Raw genomic sequence first — 20,575 nt, forward strand, 5'->3', positions numbered from 1 at the left:
ACACTGAGGAAAGAAATGCTGCAGCGCATACATGAAAATCACCTCGGCATAGAAACATGCAGGAGAAGAGCTCGAGATGTCATGTATTGGCCTGGAATGGGAACACAAATCGGGGAAATGGTGAATGCGTGTGCAGTGTGCCAAAAGTACAGTAAATCACAACAAAAAGAACCACTTCAACCGCACAGTGTTCCAGAGAGGCCCTGGCAGAAAATTGGAGTGGACTTTTTCACATTTGACAACAGTGAGTACCAACTAGCAGTAGATTTTTACTCAAACTGTGCTGCTGAGAAATGATCATCACTGTAATACATCAGTTAAAATCAATTTTTGCTTACCACGGCATACCTGAAGTGCTCATCTCAGGTACGGTCCACAATTCTCAGGCATTGAGTTTCGCAAATTTGCACAGGACTGGGAGTTTTGCCAAACTACGTCAAATCCCAAATATTCACAATCCAACGGAATGGTGGAACGTACCGTGCAAACCTTAAAACACCTGTTGGAGAAGGCAAAGGTGGACAAAAGAGACCCCTACCTGGCTCTGCTGGATTTCAGGAAGGGAGGGCATTAGAGGGCATTGGGTCATCTCCAGCACAGCTTCTGATGGGGAGAAGACTAAGAACCAAGCTACCAGCTGCGCCCCAGCTGTTATTTCCACAGCCAGTGAGGTACAGCGTGTAGGATCAGCTCAAACTGAGACAGCAGAAGCAGAAACAGTACTTTGATCGAGGCGCCCGACCTCTGCCTCACCTGGACATTGGAGAGACAGTGAAGGATTCAGCATGAAGGGATCTGGAATCCTGCTGTTGTCTCAGGAATCACAGGAGAACCAAGTTCTTACATAGTGCAGACTCCAAACGGACAACAGTACAGGAGAAACAGGAAATTCTTATGGAAAACAAATGAAAAACTACCCTGCTCTGAACCAGAAAGTGTAGCTAAAGATCAAAAACCAGAATGTACCAGGGAAGCAACAGATAACCAGACAAAGCCCGAGAGTCCTGAAAGCTATCCAAGGGGCGATAGTGACACAGAGCTGGAGAAGGCCCCTTGACCTTCAAAACCACCTCTGTCACCATTCAGAACATCCAGAGGAAGAATGGTGAAAGAAACCATAAAGAAACAGAGATGAGTAAAAGACAAACAGACTGATCAAAATAGAATGAGAAAGAATAGATAACAGACTTTGTGTACTTGAGTTGTATAGAAATTTTTTTTAAAAATGGGAATGTCCTGACAATAGTTGTTTGTGGTGGTGGGCTCCAGTGTTACTGTACGGTACTCTGCACTAGATGGGGGTCACCTGACTAGGGAGTTGAAGGTCAGATAGCACATGTTGGACCCTGTCTTGATAGAATTCGGTTACTGCAGATATGTGTTTGTGTTAGGGAAATGTGTTAGCAATAAAGTTAGCACAGCTACGATGTCGACAGCCTGTGTGCATCATTGAAACAAAAAACAAGACAATACTCACCTCTACCATAATTGCCCTTAATACAATGGTGAAGAATATTTTCCTTTGATGTCTGTTGTATGGATACTAGGCAATAATCTTCTTATATCCATTTTAGGAATACCAACGGAAGCTAGGAGTTAGAAGTTGCAGAAATGACTATCGTTGTGCACGATAATAAACTTTATTGTCTGGACATATTCAAAATCTACAAGCTTTGTTAAAAAACATCACAGCTACAATATTAAATATGCATAAAATTTGTAACTTATATTATATTATAGATGATGTCCCAAAATTGGGAGCGAGGGGAATGTTTACTTTAGTGCACAGTGTGTACAAGCTTGGTCACATTCTGATACCTTACACTGTTTACCTATTGACACAATAGAAAGACCTGGAAACATAGAAATTTACAGAAGGAGGCCATTTGGTCCATTGTGTTGTACACAACAGTAGGAGATGCATGGTCAGAAGCAGGTAAATTTTGTAAAAATAAACTTATTGTTGTCCCCAGCAGATGGAAAGGGTCACACCACTGGGATTTTCTATTTTTCCCCAGCACCTCTCCTTAATGCACTGACTTGTCCTCGAATTGAATCATTGTGAGCCTGAACAGTAAGTGTCAGTCAGTCGCATCCCCATCAGGTGCACGCACACACATGCACACACACACACGTAGACGTGCACACACGCATGTACATGCATGCACACATGCACGCACACATGCAAGGACACACCCACATACATGCACGCACACGCACATACACACACACAAACACACACACACACACACAAACACGCACACACATGCCTTTTAAGGATTGGCTGGGCAGCAATCAGGAATGGCTGAATCTTTTTCCTCTCCCTAACCACTGGGCTCTGAGGCCAACTGTAGCACCTTTTCTGGCTTCAGTTGACTTAGCATCGGCTGAGAATCAAACCTGATGTATTGCTTCTCTGCAAGGGATAGGTCTACACTGGTAGTACCCGCTGAACCACTGAAAGAGCAAAGGTGTTAAAATGACTTCCAATTCAACCTGATCACTTGCAAAATTCAGTATTTACAATGGAAAATAGAAGCCAGTCACAAAGCAGGTTCAGATTGTGTTGCTGTTGACTCTCTAATTCACTTCTTGCATTCAAGGACTTAACAGCTCATAGCACTCAATGTTATTACTTGGCTTGTCAAGACCTGCCCTTACACGTGTCCCTTACATGTGGCTGTCTCCAACACCTGCTTCTCCTTCGCTGCTCTCAGACACACTAGTCTGGGTGAACTGCTCCATTGGGATGGTTCTGTGTGCCTGCGTCTCCATCATGGGCGCTGTGCTCAGTTGCATGCTAGAAGTTCTGGTATCACTGTAGTAGGAGCTGCTACAGATATAACTGTTAGACCTGGGTTTGGGGCATTTCCCCAGGGATTTGAAGTGCTTTCCAAAGACGCAGTCATTACATTCAAAGTGATTTACCAACAGCCAGCACCTCCACCGCATTTTCAATTCTGCTTGAACCTGCCGGAAAAATATAAAAGAGCAAGTGACTGATTTGAGATTCTGGACATAACTAATTATGCAGAGCATCAACTAAAGTGGAAATAGTTTTAATCAAATATGAATGCTAAGATCATTGATGACATTTCAAAACATGGCTTTCTAATGCTGCATTTTAGCAGTCCATGATTTCCACACATTCACAGGATTGGGAAACCTTAGCCATAAGTGTAGGCTCTATTTTGCAGTCAGAATAATGGTGAGGCTATCACCATTCTTAAAGGGCAAATCGGACAGCAACTTCCAATGACTGTGCATGTGCAGCTAAATGCAGAAATCAGGCAGTTGCTGTCTGAGCTGCCATGCTCCTCCAGAGGTTTTGCTATGACAGTATCTTGCTGAGAGACTCACCGTTGAAATACATGCAATGGTGTGAATTTGCTGTCCTCACCAACTAATAACCATGCCAGAAAACATTGGGCAGATCCATTCCAGTGTAAATAAATGTATAACAACTTGGTAAGGTTTAGCTGTTTTATTCAGGAAAGTCAGGTGGTAAAGGATAGAACTGGAACCAATGTTTAGACACTTTTATAAGCATTTATTTACAGTGGTATACATGACAAATATGCACCTCTTAAAACAACAACGGCAGTTTCAGTCTGTTTCTATTTATACCTCTTTTGATCCAACCAGAAGGTTGCCAATAAAGAGAAACTAAGTTCCCCTTTTGAAAGGGGCACAACTAATATACTGTAATAAAAAGAAATCCCCCAAAACATTAATCTGATTAGCTAAGCTTCCCTTTAAAGTGACGCTCTCAAAGTTGATGATGGGCTCCAGTCCACCCCCCGCCCCCCCACTGACTCCCACACCCCCAAACCCTGGTGCCCACTTGTCACTGAAGGCCTCAAACATGTTGGTGGACATCGCATGCTCCCTCTCCATCGATACCTGGACGAGAGGCAGACAGTCAGGCCAAATGACTCCCTCTATTGCCCATTACGTGGACCTACTGATGTCCTGTTTTTATTCATAGGGGATTAAGTGAATCCCCAGTTAATACCTATCATCTGTGCATATTAAGTACAATTAACATACAATGAACATTAACCTCTCTGGCACTGAAAATTAACTTTAACAAATGTGGAAATCCCGTTCCTTCAGATTTTAATTATTGTTGCAGATCTTAAAAAATAAAAAAAAGCATGTTTTTTTTTACTTTTTCTTTTAGCTCTCTCTCTTTATCCCATCTTTCTTTCTCTCTCTTTATTTTGCTTTCCATGCATGATTTTACATTGAATTAAATATTCTAGCTGACAATTCTAGCTTCAGACTTTGCACTCTGCATTAACCATTCTTCAGTTTGATGAATTAAGGAGGTGCAAAGTTCACACAGATCTGAGATCCTCTATAAAAGGCATTGTACCAAAATGGCTTACCAATCAGAGCAAGTACCAGCGCAAAAACCACAACAATGACAGCTTGTATTTATATAGCATATTTACTGCAGTAAAATGTCTAAGGCACTTCACAGGAGAGTTACTCAACAAAATTTGACACCAGGTCGCAAGGGGCTGCTGACCAAAAGTTTGGTTAAAGAAGTAGGTTTTAATGAGAGCCTTAATGTAAGGAAAGGGTTGAAAAAAGGCAAAGCGGTTCAGGGAGGGAATTCCAGATCTCGGGGCCTTGGCAATTGAAGGCCACCGATGATGGAATGATTAAAATCAGAGACACTCAAGAGGTCAGGATTAGAGGAGCTCAGACATCTGGGACGGTTGTGGTGCTGGAGGAGATTACGGAGAAAGGGAGGGACAAGGGCATGGATGGATTTAGAAACATGGATGAGAATGTTAAAGCTTAACTGGGAGCCAATGAAGTCAGTGAGCACAGAGGTGAGAGGTGAATGGGACTTGGTGCAAATTAGGATAGGGGCAGCAGAGTTTTGGATGACCTCAAGTTTACAAAGGGTAGATGATGGGAGGCCGGCCAGGAATGTGTTGTAATAGTCAAGTCAAGAGGTAGCAAAGGCATGGAGGAGAATTTCAGCAGCTGATGCAGGAGCAGGGAAAAGTTATGGAAGTGAAAATAGACGGTCTTTGTGATGGTGCAGATGAATGGTCAGAGGTTCAACTCTGGTCTAATATGACACCAAAGTTGCAAATAATCTGGTTGAGCCTTGGACAGTTGTTCGGGAGAAGGATGGAGTGGGTGAATATGGAACAGAGTTTGTGACAAAAGCTGAAGAAAATGGCTTCAGTATTCCAAATATTTAGATAGACAGTTGCGGGGGGGGGGGGTGTTGAGACAATGACGGCAAGGTAGAGTTGGGTATTGTTGGTGTGCATGTGGTGCTGTGTTTTTGGCTGATTTGATCTAAGGACAGTATGTCGATGACATATAGTAGTGAGCAAGGATAGATCTTTGGGAGACACCAGAGGTATTAGTGGGTGTTGGTTAACTCAGTTGGCAAGCTGGCTAGAGTGTAGTGCAGAAGGGAGCTAACAGTACAGGTTCAATTTCCGTATTGGGAATCAAATCCCATATCAAGAATCACCCGAGTTAGTAACTGCCTGGCCCCTAGAATGAAAATCTGGCTGTTCGGGGAAGCTTCTCCCAAGTCGTGTTTGCAAAGTTGGTAAATTTCCTCGCTCTGCTCACCTGACTCAGGAGTGAAAATTTGCCCCAGGGAGTCTGGAGAAATGGATCATTACCAGGTTAGCAAACTGTAACCAGTGGAGTGCCACAGCGATCAGTGCTGAGGTCTCAACTAATTACAAACTATATTAATGACTTGGATGAAGGGATCAATTCTATTGTAGCCAAATTTGCTTATGAGACAAACATAAGAAAGTAAGTTGTGAGGAGGACACAAAGAGTTTGCAGAGGGACATAGTTAAGTTAGTGGGCAAAAATCTGGCAGATGGAGTATAATTTGGGAAATTGTAAGGTTGTCCACTTCGCTGGGAAGAATAAAGAAGCAAAATATTATTTAAATGGAGATAGACCGCAAAATGCTGCAGAACAGAGGAATCTGGGTGTCCTTGTACATGAATCAGAACAACTTAGTATGCAGGTGCAGCCAGTGATTAGGAAAGCAAATGGAATCTTTTCCTTTATTGCAAGGGGGATGGAATATAAATGTAGGGAAGTCTTGCTACAACTGTGCAGAGCGTTGGTGAGACCACACCTGAAATACTGCATACCGTTTTGAGTCTCCTTGCTTAAGGTGGGATATATTTGCATTGGAGGCAGTTCAGAGAAGGTCCATTAGGTTGATTCCTGGGATGAAAAGGGTTGTCTTATCGGGAAAGGCTGAGTCTATACTCATTGGAGTTTAGAAGAATGAGAGGTTATCTTATTGAAACATATAAAACAAGATTTGATAGAGGTATTCAAAATCATGAGGATTCTGGACAGAGTAGATAGGGAGAAACTTCCCACTCATGAAAGGATTGAGAATGAAAGGGCACAGATTTAAAATAATTGGGAAAAGAAGGAAAGACAAGATGAGAGAGAAAACATCTTTACGTGACGAGTGGTTAAGGTCTGGAAGTATTGCCTCAGAGTACGGTAGAGGCAGGTTCAATCAAAGCATTCAAAAGGGGGATTTTAATATACAGATAGATTGAATAAATCAGGTGAGCAAAGAGTTTCTATAGATAATTAAATAGGAAAAGAGTTAACAAGCGAATGTTGGACCTGTACAAAGTGAGTCTGGGGAATTCATAATGGAAAGTAAGGACATGGCAGATGAATTGATGTATTTTGCATTGATCTTCACTATAGAAGAGACAAGAAACATCCCAGAAATAGCTGTAAATCAGGAAATGGAAGGGAGGGAGGAACTCAGGAAAATTACAATCACCACAGAAGTGGTATTGAGAAAATTGTTGGAACTGCCAACTGACAAATCCTCAGGTCCTGATGGACTTCGTCCTAGGGTCTTGAAAGAAGTGTTTAGCAAAATAATTGATAGATTGATTTTAATTTTCCAAAATTCCCTAGATTCAGAGAAGCTTCCATTAGATTGGAAAATAACAAATTTAACTCCTTGATTCAAAAAGGGAGGCAGGCAGAAAGCAGGAAACTACAGGCCAGTTAGCTTAACATCTGTCAGAGGAAAAATGCTAGAAGCTATTATTAAATGTGTTATAGCAGGGCACTTGGAAAAACTCAAGGTAATCGGGCAAAGTCAGCATGGCTTTTGTGAAAGGGAAATCAATTTATTGGAGTTCTTTGAAGGAGACACATGTGCTATGGATACAGGGGAACCGGTGGATGTACTGTACTTAGATTTCCAGAAGGCATTTGATAAAGTGCCACATCAAAGATTATAATGGAAAATAAAAGCTCATGGTGTAGGGGGTAACACATTGGTATGGCTAGAAGATTGGCTAGCTAACAGGAAGCAGAGAGCAGCCATAAATGGGTCTTCTTCTGGTTGGCAGAATGTAACGAGTGGTGTGCCACAGGGATCAGTCCTGGGGCCTCAGATTTTTTACAATTTATAAAAATGACTTGGATGAAGGGACAGATGGTATGGTTGCTAAATTTGCTGATGACACAAAGATAAGTAGGAAAGTAAGTTGTGAAGAGGATATAAGGAGGTTGCTAAGTGACATAGATAGGTTAAGTGAGTGGGCAAAGATCTGGCAAATGGAGTATATTGTGAGTGAATGTTAAATTGTTCATTTTGGCAGGAAGAATAAGAAAGAAGCTTATTATCTAAATGGTGAGAGATTTCAAAGCTTTGAAATTCAGAGGGATCGGAGTGTTGTAATGCATGAATCATAAAAGGTTAGTATGCAGGTACAGCAAGTAATTAGGAAAGCTAATAGAATGTTATCACTTATTATGAGGGGAATTGATTACAAAAGTAGGGATGTTATGCTTCAGTTGCACAGGGTACTGGTGAGACCACATCTGGAGTATTGTGTACATTACTGGTCTCCTTGTTTAAAGAAAGATGTAAATGCTTTAGAAGCAGTTCCGAGAAGGTTTACTAGACTAATACCAGGAATGGGCGGGTTGTCTTATGAGGAAAGGCTGGACAGATTAGGCTTGTACCCACTGGAATTTAGAAGAGTAAGAGGTGACTTAATTGAAACCTTTAAGGTCCTGAGGGGTCTTGACAGTGTGGATGTGGAGAGGATGTTTCCTCTTGTGAGAGAATCTAGAACTAGGGGTCGCTGTTTAAAAACAAGGGGTCGCTCATTTAAGACAGAGATGAGGAGAATTTTTATCTCTCAGAGGGTTGTGAGTCTTTGGAACTCTCTTACTCAAAAAGCAGTGGGAGCAGAGTCTTCGTCTATTTTTAAGGCAGAGCTAGATAGATTCTTAATTTACAAGGGGGTGAAAGGTTATCAGGGATAGGCAAGAGGTTACAAATCAGATCAGTATGATCTTATTGAAGGCGAAGCAGGCTTGAACAACTGAGTGACCCACTCCTGCTCCATGTTTGTATGTTTGTATGTTTGTTTGGAATTTGACTGTCATATGAAAAGGAAGATTGTGCAGGGTTACGGGAAGAAAGTCAGTGAATGGCACTAGATGAATTGCTCATTCAGAGAGCTAGTACAAACATGATGGGCTGAATGGCCTCCTTCTGTGTTGTAATAATTATGTGATTCTGTGATTGTACTGAAATTCTGAGGGGGCATGACAGGGTAAATGCTGAGAGGATGTTTCCCCTCATAGGGGAACCTAGAACTAGGGGGCACAGTTTCAAATTAAGGGGGCTCCCTTTTAAGACAGAGGTGAGGAGGAATTTCTTCTCTCAGAGTGTTGTTAACTTTTGGAATTTTCTACCACAGAAAGCAGTGGAGACTGGGTCGTTGAAAATATTATCAAAGGTTAATTAGAAAGACTTTTGGCCTACAAAGGAATTGAAGGTTATGTGGGACAGGCAGGAAAGTGAAAGTGAGGCCAGAATCAGACCAGCCATTATCTTATTGAATGGCTGAGCAGCCTCTCCGGGCTTACTCCTGCCCCTATTTCCAGGATGATCCGAGAATATTGAGCAGTTTTGGCAGAGAGTGAGAAAATGCTTTATGGTAGTGATGTGGTTGGTAAAGAACAAGGATTTTAAGGGGGTGGAACACCGAGATTCTCAAAGGAGCTGAAAGTGCCAGAGAGTGCACTGGAGGCAGACCAAGGTGTGATTTAGCAATAAGAGCCACAACACTGTCATGACAGTCTCAGTAGGGCAAGTGGTGGAAGGTTTAGCCAGGCAGGGAGGCTTCATTTAGGGGGAATTGTATCCAGCCTTGGTGAGACCTGAAATATTGTGCACAGTTTTGGTCTCCTTATCTAAAGAAGGATGTACTTGCCATAGAGGGAGTTCAACAGAGATTCACCAGACTAATCCCTGGGATGGCAGGATTGTCTTATGTGGAGAAATTGAGGGAACTGGGCCTTTATTCTCTCCAGTTTCAAATAATGAGGTGATCTCATTGAAACTTACAAAATTCTTACAGGGGGAATATGGATAGGGTGTGTCCCCTGACTGGTGAGTCTAGAACCTGGGGACACAGTCTCAGAATAAGGGGCAGGCCATTTGAAACTGAGATGAGGAAGAATTTCTTCACTCAGGCAGTGGTGAATCTTTGGAATTCTCTAGCCCAGAGGGCTGCGGAGACTCAATCCTTGGGCATGTTCAGGACAGAAATTGATAGATTTTTGGATGTGAATGGCATCAAGGGATATGGGGATAGTGGAGGAAAATGGCATAGAGGTAGATGATCAACCACGCTCTGCCTGAATGGCGGAGCAGGCTCGATAGGCCAATTGGCCGGCTCCCGCTCCTATCAAAGTGTCATCACCCCTCAGCCAGGTTTCTGTCAAGGTCATACGATGTTGATGCAATCACCAACACTGAGCTCATGGAAGGCAAGGGCCTCATTCACAATTGAATGGACATTCTGGAGGGAGATGTAGAGAGAGGGGGTAATAGCTGAGCCACCAGCAAGGCTTATAGGGCCAGAAGTGGAAGGGGTGAGTTAGACAGGGAAGGAGATTAGGCCCTAATTTCACTGGGTTGGGAAAGTCAGCAAGAGAGTAGGCTGGGCATCTGGGGTTGCTGCTCATGCAGAGGCAGCGATGAGCCCTTGATGGGCCCTTTGAAGGATTTCAAGAGGGAAACATTGTTAGCTTATCTAAGAGGGAGTCAAGCTTGGGATAGGGGCAGGGGAGTAGGAAGGTCAGGGCGTATTGAAGGCTTGAGGTAGGAATTTGGGAGGGCAGAGCACCTGGGTGGTGGTGGGGGGGGAAATGAAAGGAGGCATGATACCAGGGAAGATGGGCCTAGGAAGGATGAAGAGAAGAGTACAAAGTGCAGATAGAAATCATGGTCAGAATTTTACGCTCCGCCCCCCCCCCCGGTGGGTTTTGAGGCTGATGGGGGGAGGTGGACCATGAAATTGTATGGATGTGAGTCCCGGGTTCCCGCCCGCCCCAATCTCGCTGTGATTTACACTGGGGGTGGGCAAGGCCTCAGGAGGGAATTAATGGCCACTTAAAGGGCCGTTTCCTGTCCAGCCTCAACTTTTAGGTTGGCGGGCAGATCGAACCTCCGTGGGGAAACCCGAAAATAAAGAAAGTTAGACCTTGGGCAGGAAGGGAGGGTGGGGTGCCTCCATCAGAAGCCCCCAACGACTGGGGCCGTCCTCCCCTTAAGGCCCAGTGACCCCTGGACCCCCCTCGCCTACCCCCCACTGAGACCCCTATCACCCCACCTCGCAACCCTCCAGGCCTCTTCCCAACCCTCCCCGCCCTGGGACCCCTGACACTTACCTGGGTCTCCGGTTCCTGGGACGTGGCCTCAGGCAGGCCCATGCAGTTCCTCTTCTGGCCACTGCAGCGCTGTTGCTGCAGGGACTGGCGAGCCGCCGGCCAATCAGGTTGGCTGGCAGCTCTCCAAGGTGGGGCTTTCTCCCAAGTGAGGGGGCAAAAGCCCCGCCTGCTGCCAATCAGGGCTCATTTGAGCGTAAAATGGCTGCGGGGCAGCCGGAGTCGGCAGGGATGTGTTCCGGGCCCCCGCCATCCTAAAATTTCAGGCCCATGGCTCAGGTCCAGGATGGCAGCAAAATCCTGTGGGTTAATGGACACAGGAAAAGCTCAACTTACATCGGCTCGGTTATGCAGCAAAATTAGGAAACATATTCTGGTTGTGAAAGGGAAACAGAGAGGAGATAATAGGAATGACTCCAGAGCAGCATGAAGTTGACCTGGGTAGAGTTCGGAGAGCAAGTGAAGCCATGAAGCTATTTGAAAGGGAGAGTATCGGAGGGCAGGCTGCTTGCCATCCCACCGAAACTCTGTGGGCAAGTAATGAACAGCTGGCGATGTATTGCTCGCCGCTGAATAGTCTGCCTGTGTAAAGGGTGCAGGTTCAGGGGATGTAATGAGCCGAGTCCTCTAGAGGGGGCTCTTGCACAGGACATGCAGGTGAACGCAAAGAGAGGCAGAATGATCGACACGGAGAAAGAGGCAGGCAGACACACTAACGCACAGGAACAGTCCAGCTTTAGTTTGTTCTCAGACAGAAATTGCTGACAGCAAGAGCACTGTGAAAATGTATTATGTGGCTTGCATTAACATCAGTAAATAAACACACTGATGAATCAAATACTGATAAAATATTCGGTACACCTTCAGGCAAGTACAACTTCAGGCCCATGTACAGCATGTCCAAAAATATGTTCCAAAACCTGAAAAAAAAACCTTGGATCTGCTTAATGTTAATACAGGTTTTGAAGTACAAGGCCTTTGCATTTCAGGCATGCTCTTCCACTAATTACTGACTCTCCTTGACCCAGGGCACTGAGGCCAAGCCTCTGCTGAGTCAGCTGACTTAGTGCCAATCAAGAGTTAAACCTGGAGCATTCTTGGTTCACTGTTAAGGAACACAAATATTATCGTCACAATAAACACTCTGTTATCACGGAGACTTTCTTACAACGAGACTGCGTTCTGTCAGTTCCTTACCTCTCCATTGGCAAAACAGTACAACAGAGCCACCAGGAAACCCTGCAGAGGATGAGAAGAGTGTACTTTGAATTATTGCCATAGGCTCTCCTTATTACAGTGCAACAAAGCTGTACTGAATATGGCATGGATTAGTCAATTATAGTTTTCCTCAAACTAAAGATAGCAACAGCAATACACATTTTGCTCCTTCACAGCTCGTTATCGCTTTCCTAGGGCAACGAAGGACGGGCAATAAATGTAACAATGCATCCCACATTCCAAGATCAAATGTAAAAAAAATGGCCCAGCAGGCATCCGTCTGTTGTAACAGGTGTGTATTGTAACTGCAATCCCATTTTACCACTTTTAAAAAAAAATCAAGCAGGTTTAAGCAAGTGTCCCAAAAGCCCCTGGCTTTTCTTACATTGATATTACCGTAACTACAATGTTCAATTTCCCACCATCTACATAAATAAAACATGGGGCAGAGTTTTGCCCTTGGCGGGCGGGAGCAGGCGGGAAGCTGACTGCCGCCTGCGATTGGCATCGCTCCGCAATTCCATGCCCAACGTGAAACGGGAGCAGCAGCGCTGAGCGCTGAGCACTGCCTGTGAGGGGGGTGGGGGGTGGGGGTGGGGGTGGGGGTGGTGGGGGGGAGTGTGCGTGCGGCTGATCACTGCAGAATCTCCCTGAGGGCGTGGAGCTGCCTCAGGGAGATGAAGAAATATATTGGAAAAAATTTTAAAAATTAAAATGTAATAAAACATGTCCCCTCTTGTGACTCTGTCACATGGAGCAGGGACGTGTCATCCATGAAAAATTAAAGCTTTTATTTCATTTTTATTTGCTTTTGGAGACCTCATCCCGCCCGTTGGATGAGGTTTTCAAAAAAAATGCAAAGGCCACTTGGCCTTTTCGCCTGCCCGACAACCATAAGGTCGAACGGGCAGCGAAAACTTTATCTTAATTGGTCAATTAACTTTATGTTAATTGATCACTTAATGGCCCTAAGAGGCCTTTTGATTGTCGGTGGGTGTGCGCCGGAGCCGGCAGTGTGCCCGCCGACCAATCTATCGCGCGGCTGCGCATTGACGTTGGCACGCTCGGCCGATGTCAATGCCCGTCATTTCACCCTCGAGTGGGTCGGGCGCGCGCCTACCAGCCCAGCGAAAAGTTCTGCCCATGGTGTCATCTATTATCACTTTCTCACTGACACAGTCTTCTGTTCAGTTTGCACTAAAGTTATCAGCCAAAGGTTCAAAATATCACCCACATCACTTAACAACTGTCAATTGTTTCTAACCCACCGAGAAAAACTCTATGATGGTGCAACGGCACAAGATGTAAGCATCAAATCTGCTCCAAATGTTCATAATTCTAATTCAGTCATCAACTATCAGCTGCTTATTAAGGGAGTACAAGTATTGCCACTTTCTGTATGCTGTGGAACTGATGGATAATGCCTAAATAGCAATAAAAGGTATAATGAACACTTCAGTCAAGTTGTAAGGCTCTCCATAAGTTGGCAGAAGCTCTGACTACAGCGTCAACTTAATGTCAAAGTTGATGTGTCAGCCTTGGTTCAATTAGTAACACTCTTGCCTCTGGGTCAGAAGGTTTAACTAAATAATCCAGCTGACATTTCAGTGCAGCAGTGCTGCACTATTTGGAAGTGCTATCTTTAAACTGAGGCCCAATTTGTGAGCTCAAATAGATGTAAAAGATCCCAGTGCACCATTCAAAGAAGAGCAGTGGAGTTCACCCAGTCAACCAATACCACTAATAGACATTATCCAATCATTTATCTCATTGCTGTTTATGAGACTTTGTGCTGTTTGTAAGTTGGCTGCTGTGGTTACAACAATGACGTTACTTTAAAAGGTACCTTGTTAGCTGTGAATTGCTTTAGGAAGTCCTGAGGATGTTATCTCTATAAATACAAGTCCTCTCTTTTAGAGTCAGCCATGGCTAAACACTGTGTTAGGTCCTTTGATTTACCCTTTTGGAGGACAATGCTGACTGATAACTAAAAGCAAAATACTGCAATGCTGGAGATCTGAGATAAAAGCAGAAAGTGCAAGAAAAACTCAGCAGGTCTGGCAGTATCTATGGAGAGAGAAACTGAGTTAACATTTCAAGTCCAATACTCTTCTTTGGAACCTGAAAAAAGTCTTATTAGACTTGACATGTTAACTCTGTTTCTCTCTCCGCAGATGCTGCCAGACCTGATTCATAACAAGCCCCGCATCTCTTTACTTCATCTAAAATTGTTCCAAATCCACTCAAGATTTTGATGAAGGATGTTTGCAGAGGGCCAGATGTTTGTAACATGGTTGCTGCAGGTCAGAACAAATAACAATCTTTAACTAGTGCCTTTCGTTTGAAAACTGTTGTTGAATTGTGATGTCCTAAGTGAGATGGACACGGTCAAAGTATTTAAATGATGGGGTGGACCATCACTGCCCACAGAGGCAATAGTTTCCAGATGAAGTGTTCATTTTCTCGATGACTTTGCACATAGTAGCATTGTTACCAAAATTTTACCAAATTCAATTATGAAATGTAAAAGGATGCTATCCTTTTATTCACTTCTTCCAGTGTAGTGACAGTTGATTTTATTGACTGCTTTTAACGGTATGGGCAGGATTTTTACCTCACCGGGTAGGCCCGGTAGTGGATGCGATATCGACCGCTGCCTGCGATCGGGCCCCCGGCCGCGATTTCACGCTGGTTGGCCAATTAACGGCCCAGCCAGCATGAATCGCGCGCTGTAGCGCTCAGTGTTGCCGGGGTGGGGGGTGGGGGGGAGGGCGAGCGCGGAAGTTTGTGCAGGCACACGGGAGTGCGCGCGCTGAAAGCCCCCTGAAAGTACAGAGCTGCCTCAGGGAGCTGAAGCTTTATAACATTACAAATAAAGATTTAAAACATAAAGGTTAACATGTCCCTTCATTTGACTCTGTCACATGAGCAGGGACATGTTATAAATGAGATTTAAACATTTTTATTTTACTTTTAATTCTTGTTGGAAACCTCATCCCACCCGCTGAGCTAACAATTCCGGCCTATGATTATTTTTGGTTTTTTTCCATCCCCCTGGATTTCTTCAGTCCACCCACAGCCTGTGACTGAGATGATACCAAACAGTTCCTTCGCGATGATTCAATTTACCTTTATACATAGGATTAAAATCAAGCACCAGTGAGAGGTTTGTGTCAGAATTAAAAGAATCTATGACTTCACTCACTTGATGGTGCTGATCTAATTTTTAGTGATTTACTCCTTGTCTAACATTGCCTACTTTGCCATCAAGATTGCAAGCCTAGTGGTTTGACATCTGTTGGTACTGTACCACAGAGGGAATATGGTCTGTCAAATAAACATACCAGTGTTACTGCATTTCTTCAGTAAATGGATCCCACAAGTGCACAACATCAACGGGTGAATATTCCACCAGTTTAGTTGGGTTGCATAGGGCATGCAGTTCCTCTTAATAATCTTTCCCTGCCGATGCTCACAGGTGACTGGAGAGGTTTTTTTTAATATTTGTTGGGAATATGAATTTCAGTGCTGGTACGTAGACCATACATCCCAACAACTGGCAGATTTGTATCAAATAGCACAACCCTTCAGCCGTTCACAATAGGCAGAGTACTGACTGTACACTGTACACTGCTTGCAAAACTCAGAACATAATGCCTAATATTAGATGTGATTCTGAAATTGCACTTATTGAACAATCACTAGTGTGCTAGGAATTGCACTAATAGCCAATTTAAGATTATCAGGCAGACTCACAATGTAGCTCACTTATGCTTGTTGGAAGCTACATATATTCATACGCAGGGACCTGCCTTCTGCAGGCAAAAGGAACATGTCCAGGCATGTCAAAGCCTTGGGGATAATAGTTTTCTGGTGCATTCCCCATGGCAACACCTCAACCAATTAGAGTCAACTAGCCAACCAATCAGTACCCTTTTCTCATGTAGTATAAAATGCTACTCCCTTTGAAAATTTGCACTCTTGAATCTGTCCTGATGAGTGCAAATGAAACGCTTTGACAGCATGTCTCTTTTTTTAGCAATACTTAATATTTGTTCTTGGGATGTGGGCGTTGCTAGCAAGGCCACATCCCTAGCCACACAGAAAGAGTGGTGATTGCTTTTACGACTACTTAACCAGCCAGGCTACTTTAGAGAGCATTAATGGGCAATCACACAGTGTGAAACTGGAGACATACGCAGGCCAAACCAGATAAGGATAGCAGGCGGTAATGGATAGGATGAACCAGTTGGAGTTTAACAAAATTTCTAACACACTTTGTGCTTATTTTTTTCCTGGTGCAAAGTTATAGATTACCATTTTGTTTTGTGTGTTCAATTTCATAACTTGCTATGGTTGCTTTTGAAATTATGACTTCTAGGTTGTACCACAGCTGCACAGCTACTGCATCTCGACAGTTTAGTCCCTCATTTGAGAAAAGGCTAAACATCAACAACTCCCATTGTACTGTGTTTGCAGTTTGTACTATCAGTACAATGCATGGCAGCAACTTGCTTCCTGCGCTGCACCTCCCAAACCCGTGACCTCTGTAGCCTAGAAGGACAAAGCTACAGGTGCTCGGAAAGACCATCGTGCCAAAGATCTCCTCCAAGTCAGGCACCATCCTGACTTGGACATACCGTGTCTTGTGTAAAAAAAAAAACTGTTGTCGAATTGTGATGCCATAAGTGAGATGGACGTGGTCAAAGCAGGCCAACACCACAGCTGGGATCTTCTGGCCCTGTCGCTGGTGGGACCCACCGCGGGCGAGGCGGTGCCCCAGCCGGAAGTCCATTGACTTGCGGCGGGATCGCACTGGAGGGTGGGTGCGGAAAATCCCACCCCCCCCCCGCGCATATCACCGTCCCTTCATTGTCACTGAGTCAAAATCCTAGAACTCCCAACTGAGAGATATTATGGGAGCCTCTTCACCACAAAAACTGCATCAGTTCAAGAGGAAGGCCCCAGTCTCACAATCTCAAGATCAACGAGGATTAGGCAATATGGGTCTTGCTAGCCACTTCCACATCCCAAGAATGAATAAAGCAAATCAATCATTTTCACCCTTGAACATATATTAATCTAGGAACCGCGGTTGAAATATGAGCCCATGATCCCTTGACAGAAAGATAAAATAAAACAGCCCACTGCCACTCTTAAAATTGTGGGTAAGGAATGAATTCCCATAACGCACATAAAACCGCCAAGGCTATGGTTGATATGGTTGAAGAATTCTTGCCTGTACCTGAAAGGAGCTGATCGCTAGCTGAAGAAAGAGTCGGATGTGTCGCAGGAAACCCTGAATTTGCTCGTCTGTCAGGAAGATGAATACAAACTCGTGGATCCCAAGCAATGGTATCAGCACCAAAGTCGATCTGGCCAATCTAAAATATTGGGGGGGAAAAAATGATTTTGGTTGGGCGGGTTCTTTATTTTAGTTTGGAAGCCTCAATTCTGGAAGAATTGCACATTTTGAAATACTCCCTTTGACAACGGCCATATCCATGTTGGGGAAGTGCATCACTTGAGTAACTGTTCAACTCTTATTTCCAGAGCTAGTAATATACTATTCCAAGATAGCAATGCCAATCAAGCAGCAAAATACGGAGATATCCTGAAACTCAGCCAAGATCATTTCCTTTAAAATTTATGGTTCTAGTTGTTACCAATCATTTTGCTGTAAGCATATCCTGCAAAAAAACTTTTATACATGTTTTAATGATAAATTACAGATTCCTCTTGTAGTTTATACATGGATAATAAACACCAAAGCCTTGAGAATATTTATTTTCCTCCCTTTTGCTTCTCAAGTGATTGACTCATTCCTGGGGCATGGTTCCACAATGCTGCAGCTGTTTGGCATCTCACACGAGCGGCCATACTTCATGCATAAACTTGAACAGTGAGATAGGCTATGAGGGCCACTACGGCGATGGCTGAACATGCCTTTTCCCACTTGTGCCGCTGATATGTGACGGGAACTGAGGGCTGAACTTGCCCTTCCCAAGGTCTGGAGTGGCGCTTGAATTCAGCATCGTTTGACCGTTAGCAACTGAGTGAAGCTGACATTAAGGCCGTCCAAGGTTAAAATGGAGGAAAAACACAAGCGCTGCTTCTTGGAGCTTTCAGTTATAATGTAATCCTGTCATTGGTATTTGGCATCTGGCACTGACTTCATCAAAATATCCCCAAATGCTCTCTCTCCACTCTATTCCCGTAAGGCGAGAACATCACTAAGAAGGAATAAACCATATCAACCCACACAGCACAGGACAATTGGTATGTGAAGCAGAGAGACTGTGTGGAGGTTAAATTCAAGGGCCCCTAAAACTGGGCTCCGGAATTGTGAATGATTAACCTGTGCCTGTCAACAACAACATAGGTAGCATATGAACTTCATGCGACCTGCTGTTTTAAATGATTTCAGCAGCCTCGCCAATACTAACCACGCTGTTGATTGGCTGGATGCCGGAGCAGAGGGCCAACGTCGTGAGTGGCTAGGGTGGGAGTTGAATCTGACCTGGGAAATAATGGCAAAAAAGTTGGGTGAGACTGCGCTCCAAAGTTTTTTGACATTTGCGCTGGATGCCTTAGTGAAGGAGATGTAAAGGAGGAGAGGGGTTCTGTATCTGCAGGAGGTTAGGAGGTCTGCCAGACACATGCTCAAGAAGCCGTGGGAGCAGATAGCTGTGGAGGTCAATGCCAGGACTAAAGCTACAAAGGACTTGGATGCAGTGCTGCAAGAAGTTCAATGACCTCACACGAGTGGTCAAGGTCAGTGAATGCAATTTCAAATGCTATATCCTGCCAACTTGTGCAATTAGCATCAAAACTGCTTCTCGCACCACTGCCACATCACTTACCTGGAAACAATCTCTATCAATCAGGACTCAGACATGACATTCACATGCTACACCTCAACCTTACACACATAGCTCTGCTACAAGCCTCACACCCAATTCTCACAGCTTGCACACGCCAGGGACAGCCTCACCACCTGAACAGATTGCCCGACACTCACTGAAATACTTCCCTCTTTCTTGCAGGACAAGGTGGTGTCCGATTGGAAACAGCAGAGGGATCATCTCCCGGATATCCTGACTCTCATGGAGGAGAGAGTGCCTGGGATGCTCATTGCTGAGTCTGTGGCCAGTGAAGGTGCTAAAGCCATTGAATATGATGATATTTTCATACCTAATATTCCTCTCGCAACTCATCTGCCATTCATCCCTCTGGCCACAACCCTACTCTTGTGCTTTTCTCCTTTCACATGCCCATGAAATGTAATCTGGCCGGGAAGTGCACGAGGCACAGGAATATCAAGAAGGTGGTGATGATGAAGCATCACTTGATCAGCTCTGACACCGACGCTGGGTGTAACTTAGAGGATAGAAAGCTGTGGCCATTTCTAGAAGCCGTGATGGAATTAAATGTTAACCAGACCTACCATCAGGATTTCCATGCCTTTAAAGGCACAGGAACCCGCCTCCAACAGCTGTCAGCCAACCAGAGCACTGGCATCTCTTTAGTCCCAACAGGGCCACTTGGATCGGTGACCACTGCTGGTACTGCAACAGGCCACAGAGCAGCCACCATGGAGGAAGTTCCAGGAGACAGGTGAGTAGGACGGGCCGCCACTCAGGCAGGCTCTGGCATAGGGGAGGGGATGTCGGTGTGTGCAGGGCGGCGGGGGTATTCTTTCAGCAGGGGTGGTCCTCCATGGGCCACAGGATGCCCGATCAGGAAGGCGCCTCAACCCTTCAGGGAGACCACCAGTGTAAGGCCAGTGGAATACCAGTGGCAGTGGGAATTGGCCATGCCCTCCCACCCAATTACACACCCGCTGCAACCCGGCCACCTACCCCCATCTCCCAACCTGCTCCCAGGGGGAGGGGGTTGGTGGTGGGGGGGGGTAGGGGGTAGTTAAATTCAGCTCGGTGAGACACGAGGCATGAATGATCTGGAGTCAGGGCAGGCGGTAGTATTGCAATGGCTGGAGGGCAAGGCCACACATGAGTTCTTCTGCAGAGGACTGAGATAAGCACTTTGATGGGGCTTGTGTACAGAAGGATGATGGAGGTACAAAGCAGAATGCTTTGTGCATTAGGAAGCCTGCCAGAAAGCCTGCATTCAACTTTGAGCATGGTGGGGGGCTCTGGCACCAACATGGCGCAGGGCTTTGTGCACAGCTTGTGGACTATCTGTTCCAGGATGGAATTGGTGGCCACCTCCATCTGCACACTTGCGGACCCAGCCATGATGCAGCATCCGTTGGCCGATGACTGAACTTCCATAGTGGCACCAGCAACTCTCACCAGAAGTCTCAGTGTTGCAGTGGAAGCTCAGACCGCAGACATGCATGGTCAGCTTGCTGCTAGTCAAGCTCAGACTGCTGCCATCATTACTGTGGGATAGAGTGTGCCAAGGCACTTGCAGGGAGTCACAGCAGTCCAGCAATCCATCCTCCAACCAGGATTGCTGAGGCACTGCCCCAGGAGAGAGGCAGTGGCTTCATGGAGTACAGGCCTGGTGTCCTCTCTCAGGCTCAGGTAGACAGCACTTGTCCTGCTACTCTGCCAGTGTCCCTGCTGTTGCCTGTCAGCTAGCCCAGACTGCT

The 20,575-nt window shown here is 45.0% G+C and overlaps 1 protein-coding gene across 1 annotated transcript in view; it reads right to left on the reverse strand.

Annotated features, from left to right (window-relative positions):
* Window positions 1-1,625: 1,625 nt before the first annotated feature.
* glp2r (glucagon-like peptide 2 receptor) overlaps window positions 1,626-20,575 on the reverse strand; it is an 80,614-nt gene continuing 61,664 nt past the window's right edge. Inside the window, exons 11-13 of the mRNA XM_078570600.1 lie at window positions 17,204-17,342; window positions 11,938-11,979; window positions 1,626-2,970 (exon numbers count right to left, since the gene is read on the reverse strand). Coding sequence (XP_078426726.1) covers window positions 2,671-2,970; window positions 11,938-11,979; window positions 17,204-17,342 — 481 coding nt within the window. The 3' untranslated portion in view covers window positions 1,626-2,670. The remainder of the gene's footprint in view (window positions 2,971-11,937; window positions 11,980-17,203; window positions 17,343-20,575) is intronic.

Source organism: Cetorhinus maximus, chromosome 24 (genome assembly GCF_964194155.1).
Source record: "Cetorhinus maximus chromosome 24, sCetMax3.hap1.1, whole genome shotgun sequence".
Taxonomy (NCBI): Eukaryota; Metazoa; Chordata; class Chondrichthyes; order Lamniformes; family Cetorhinidae; genus Cetorhinus; species Cetorhinus maximus.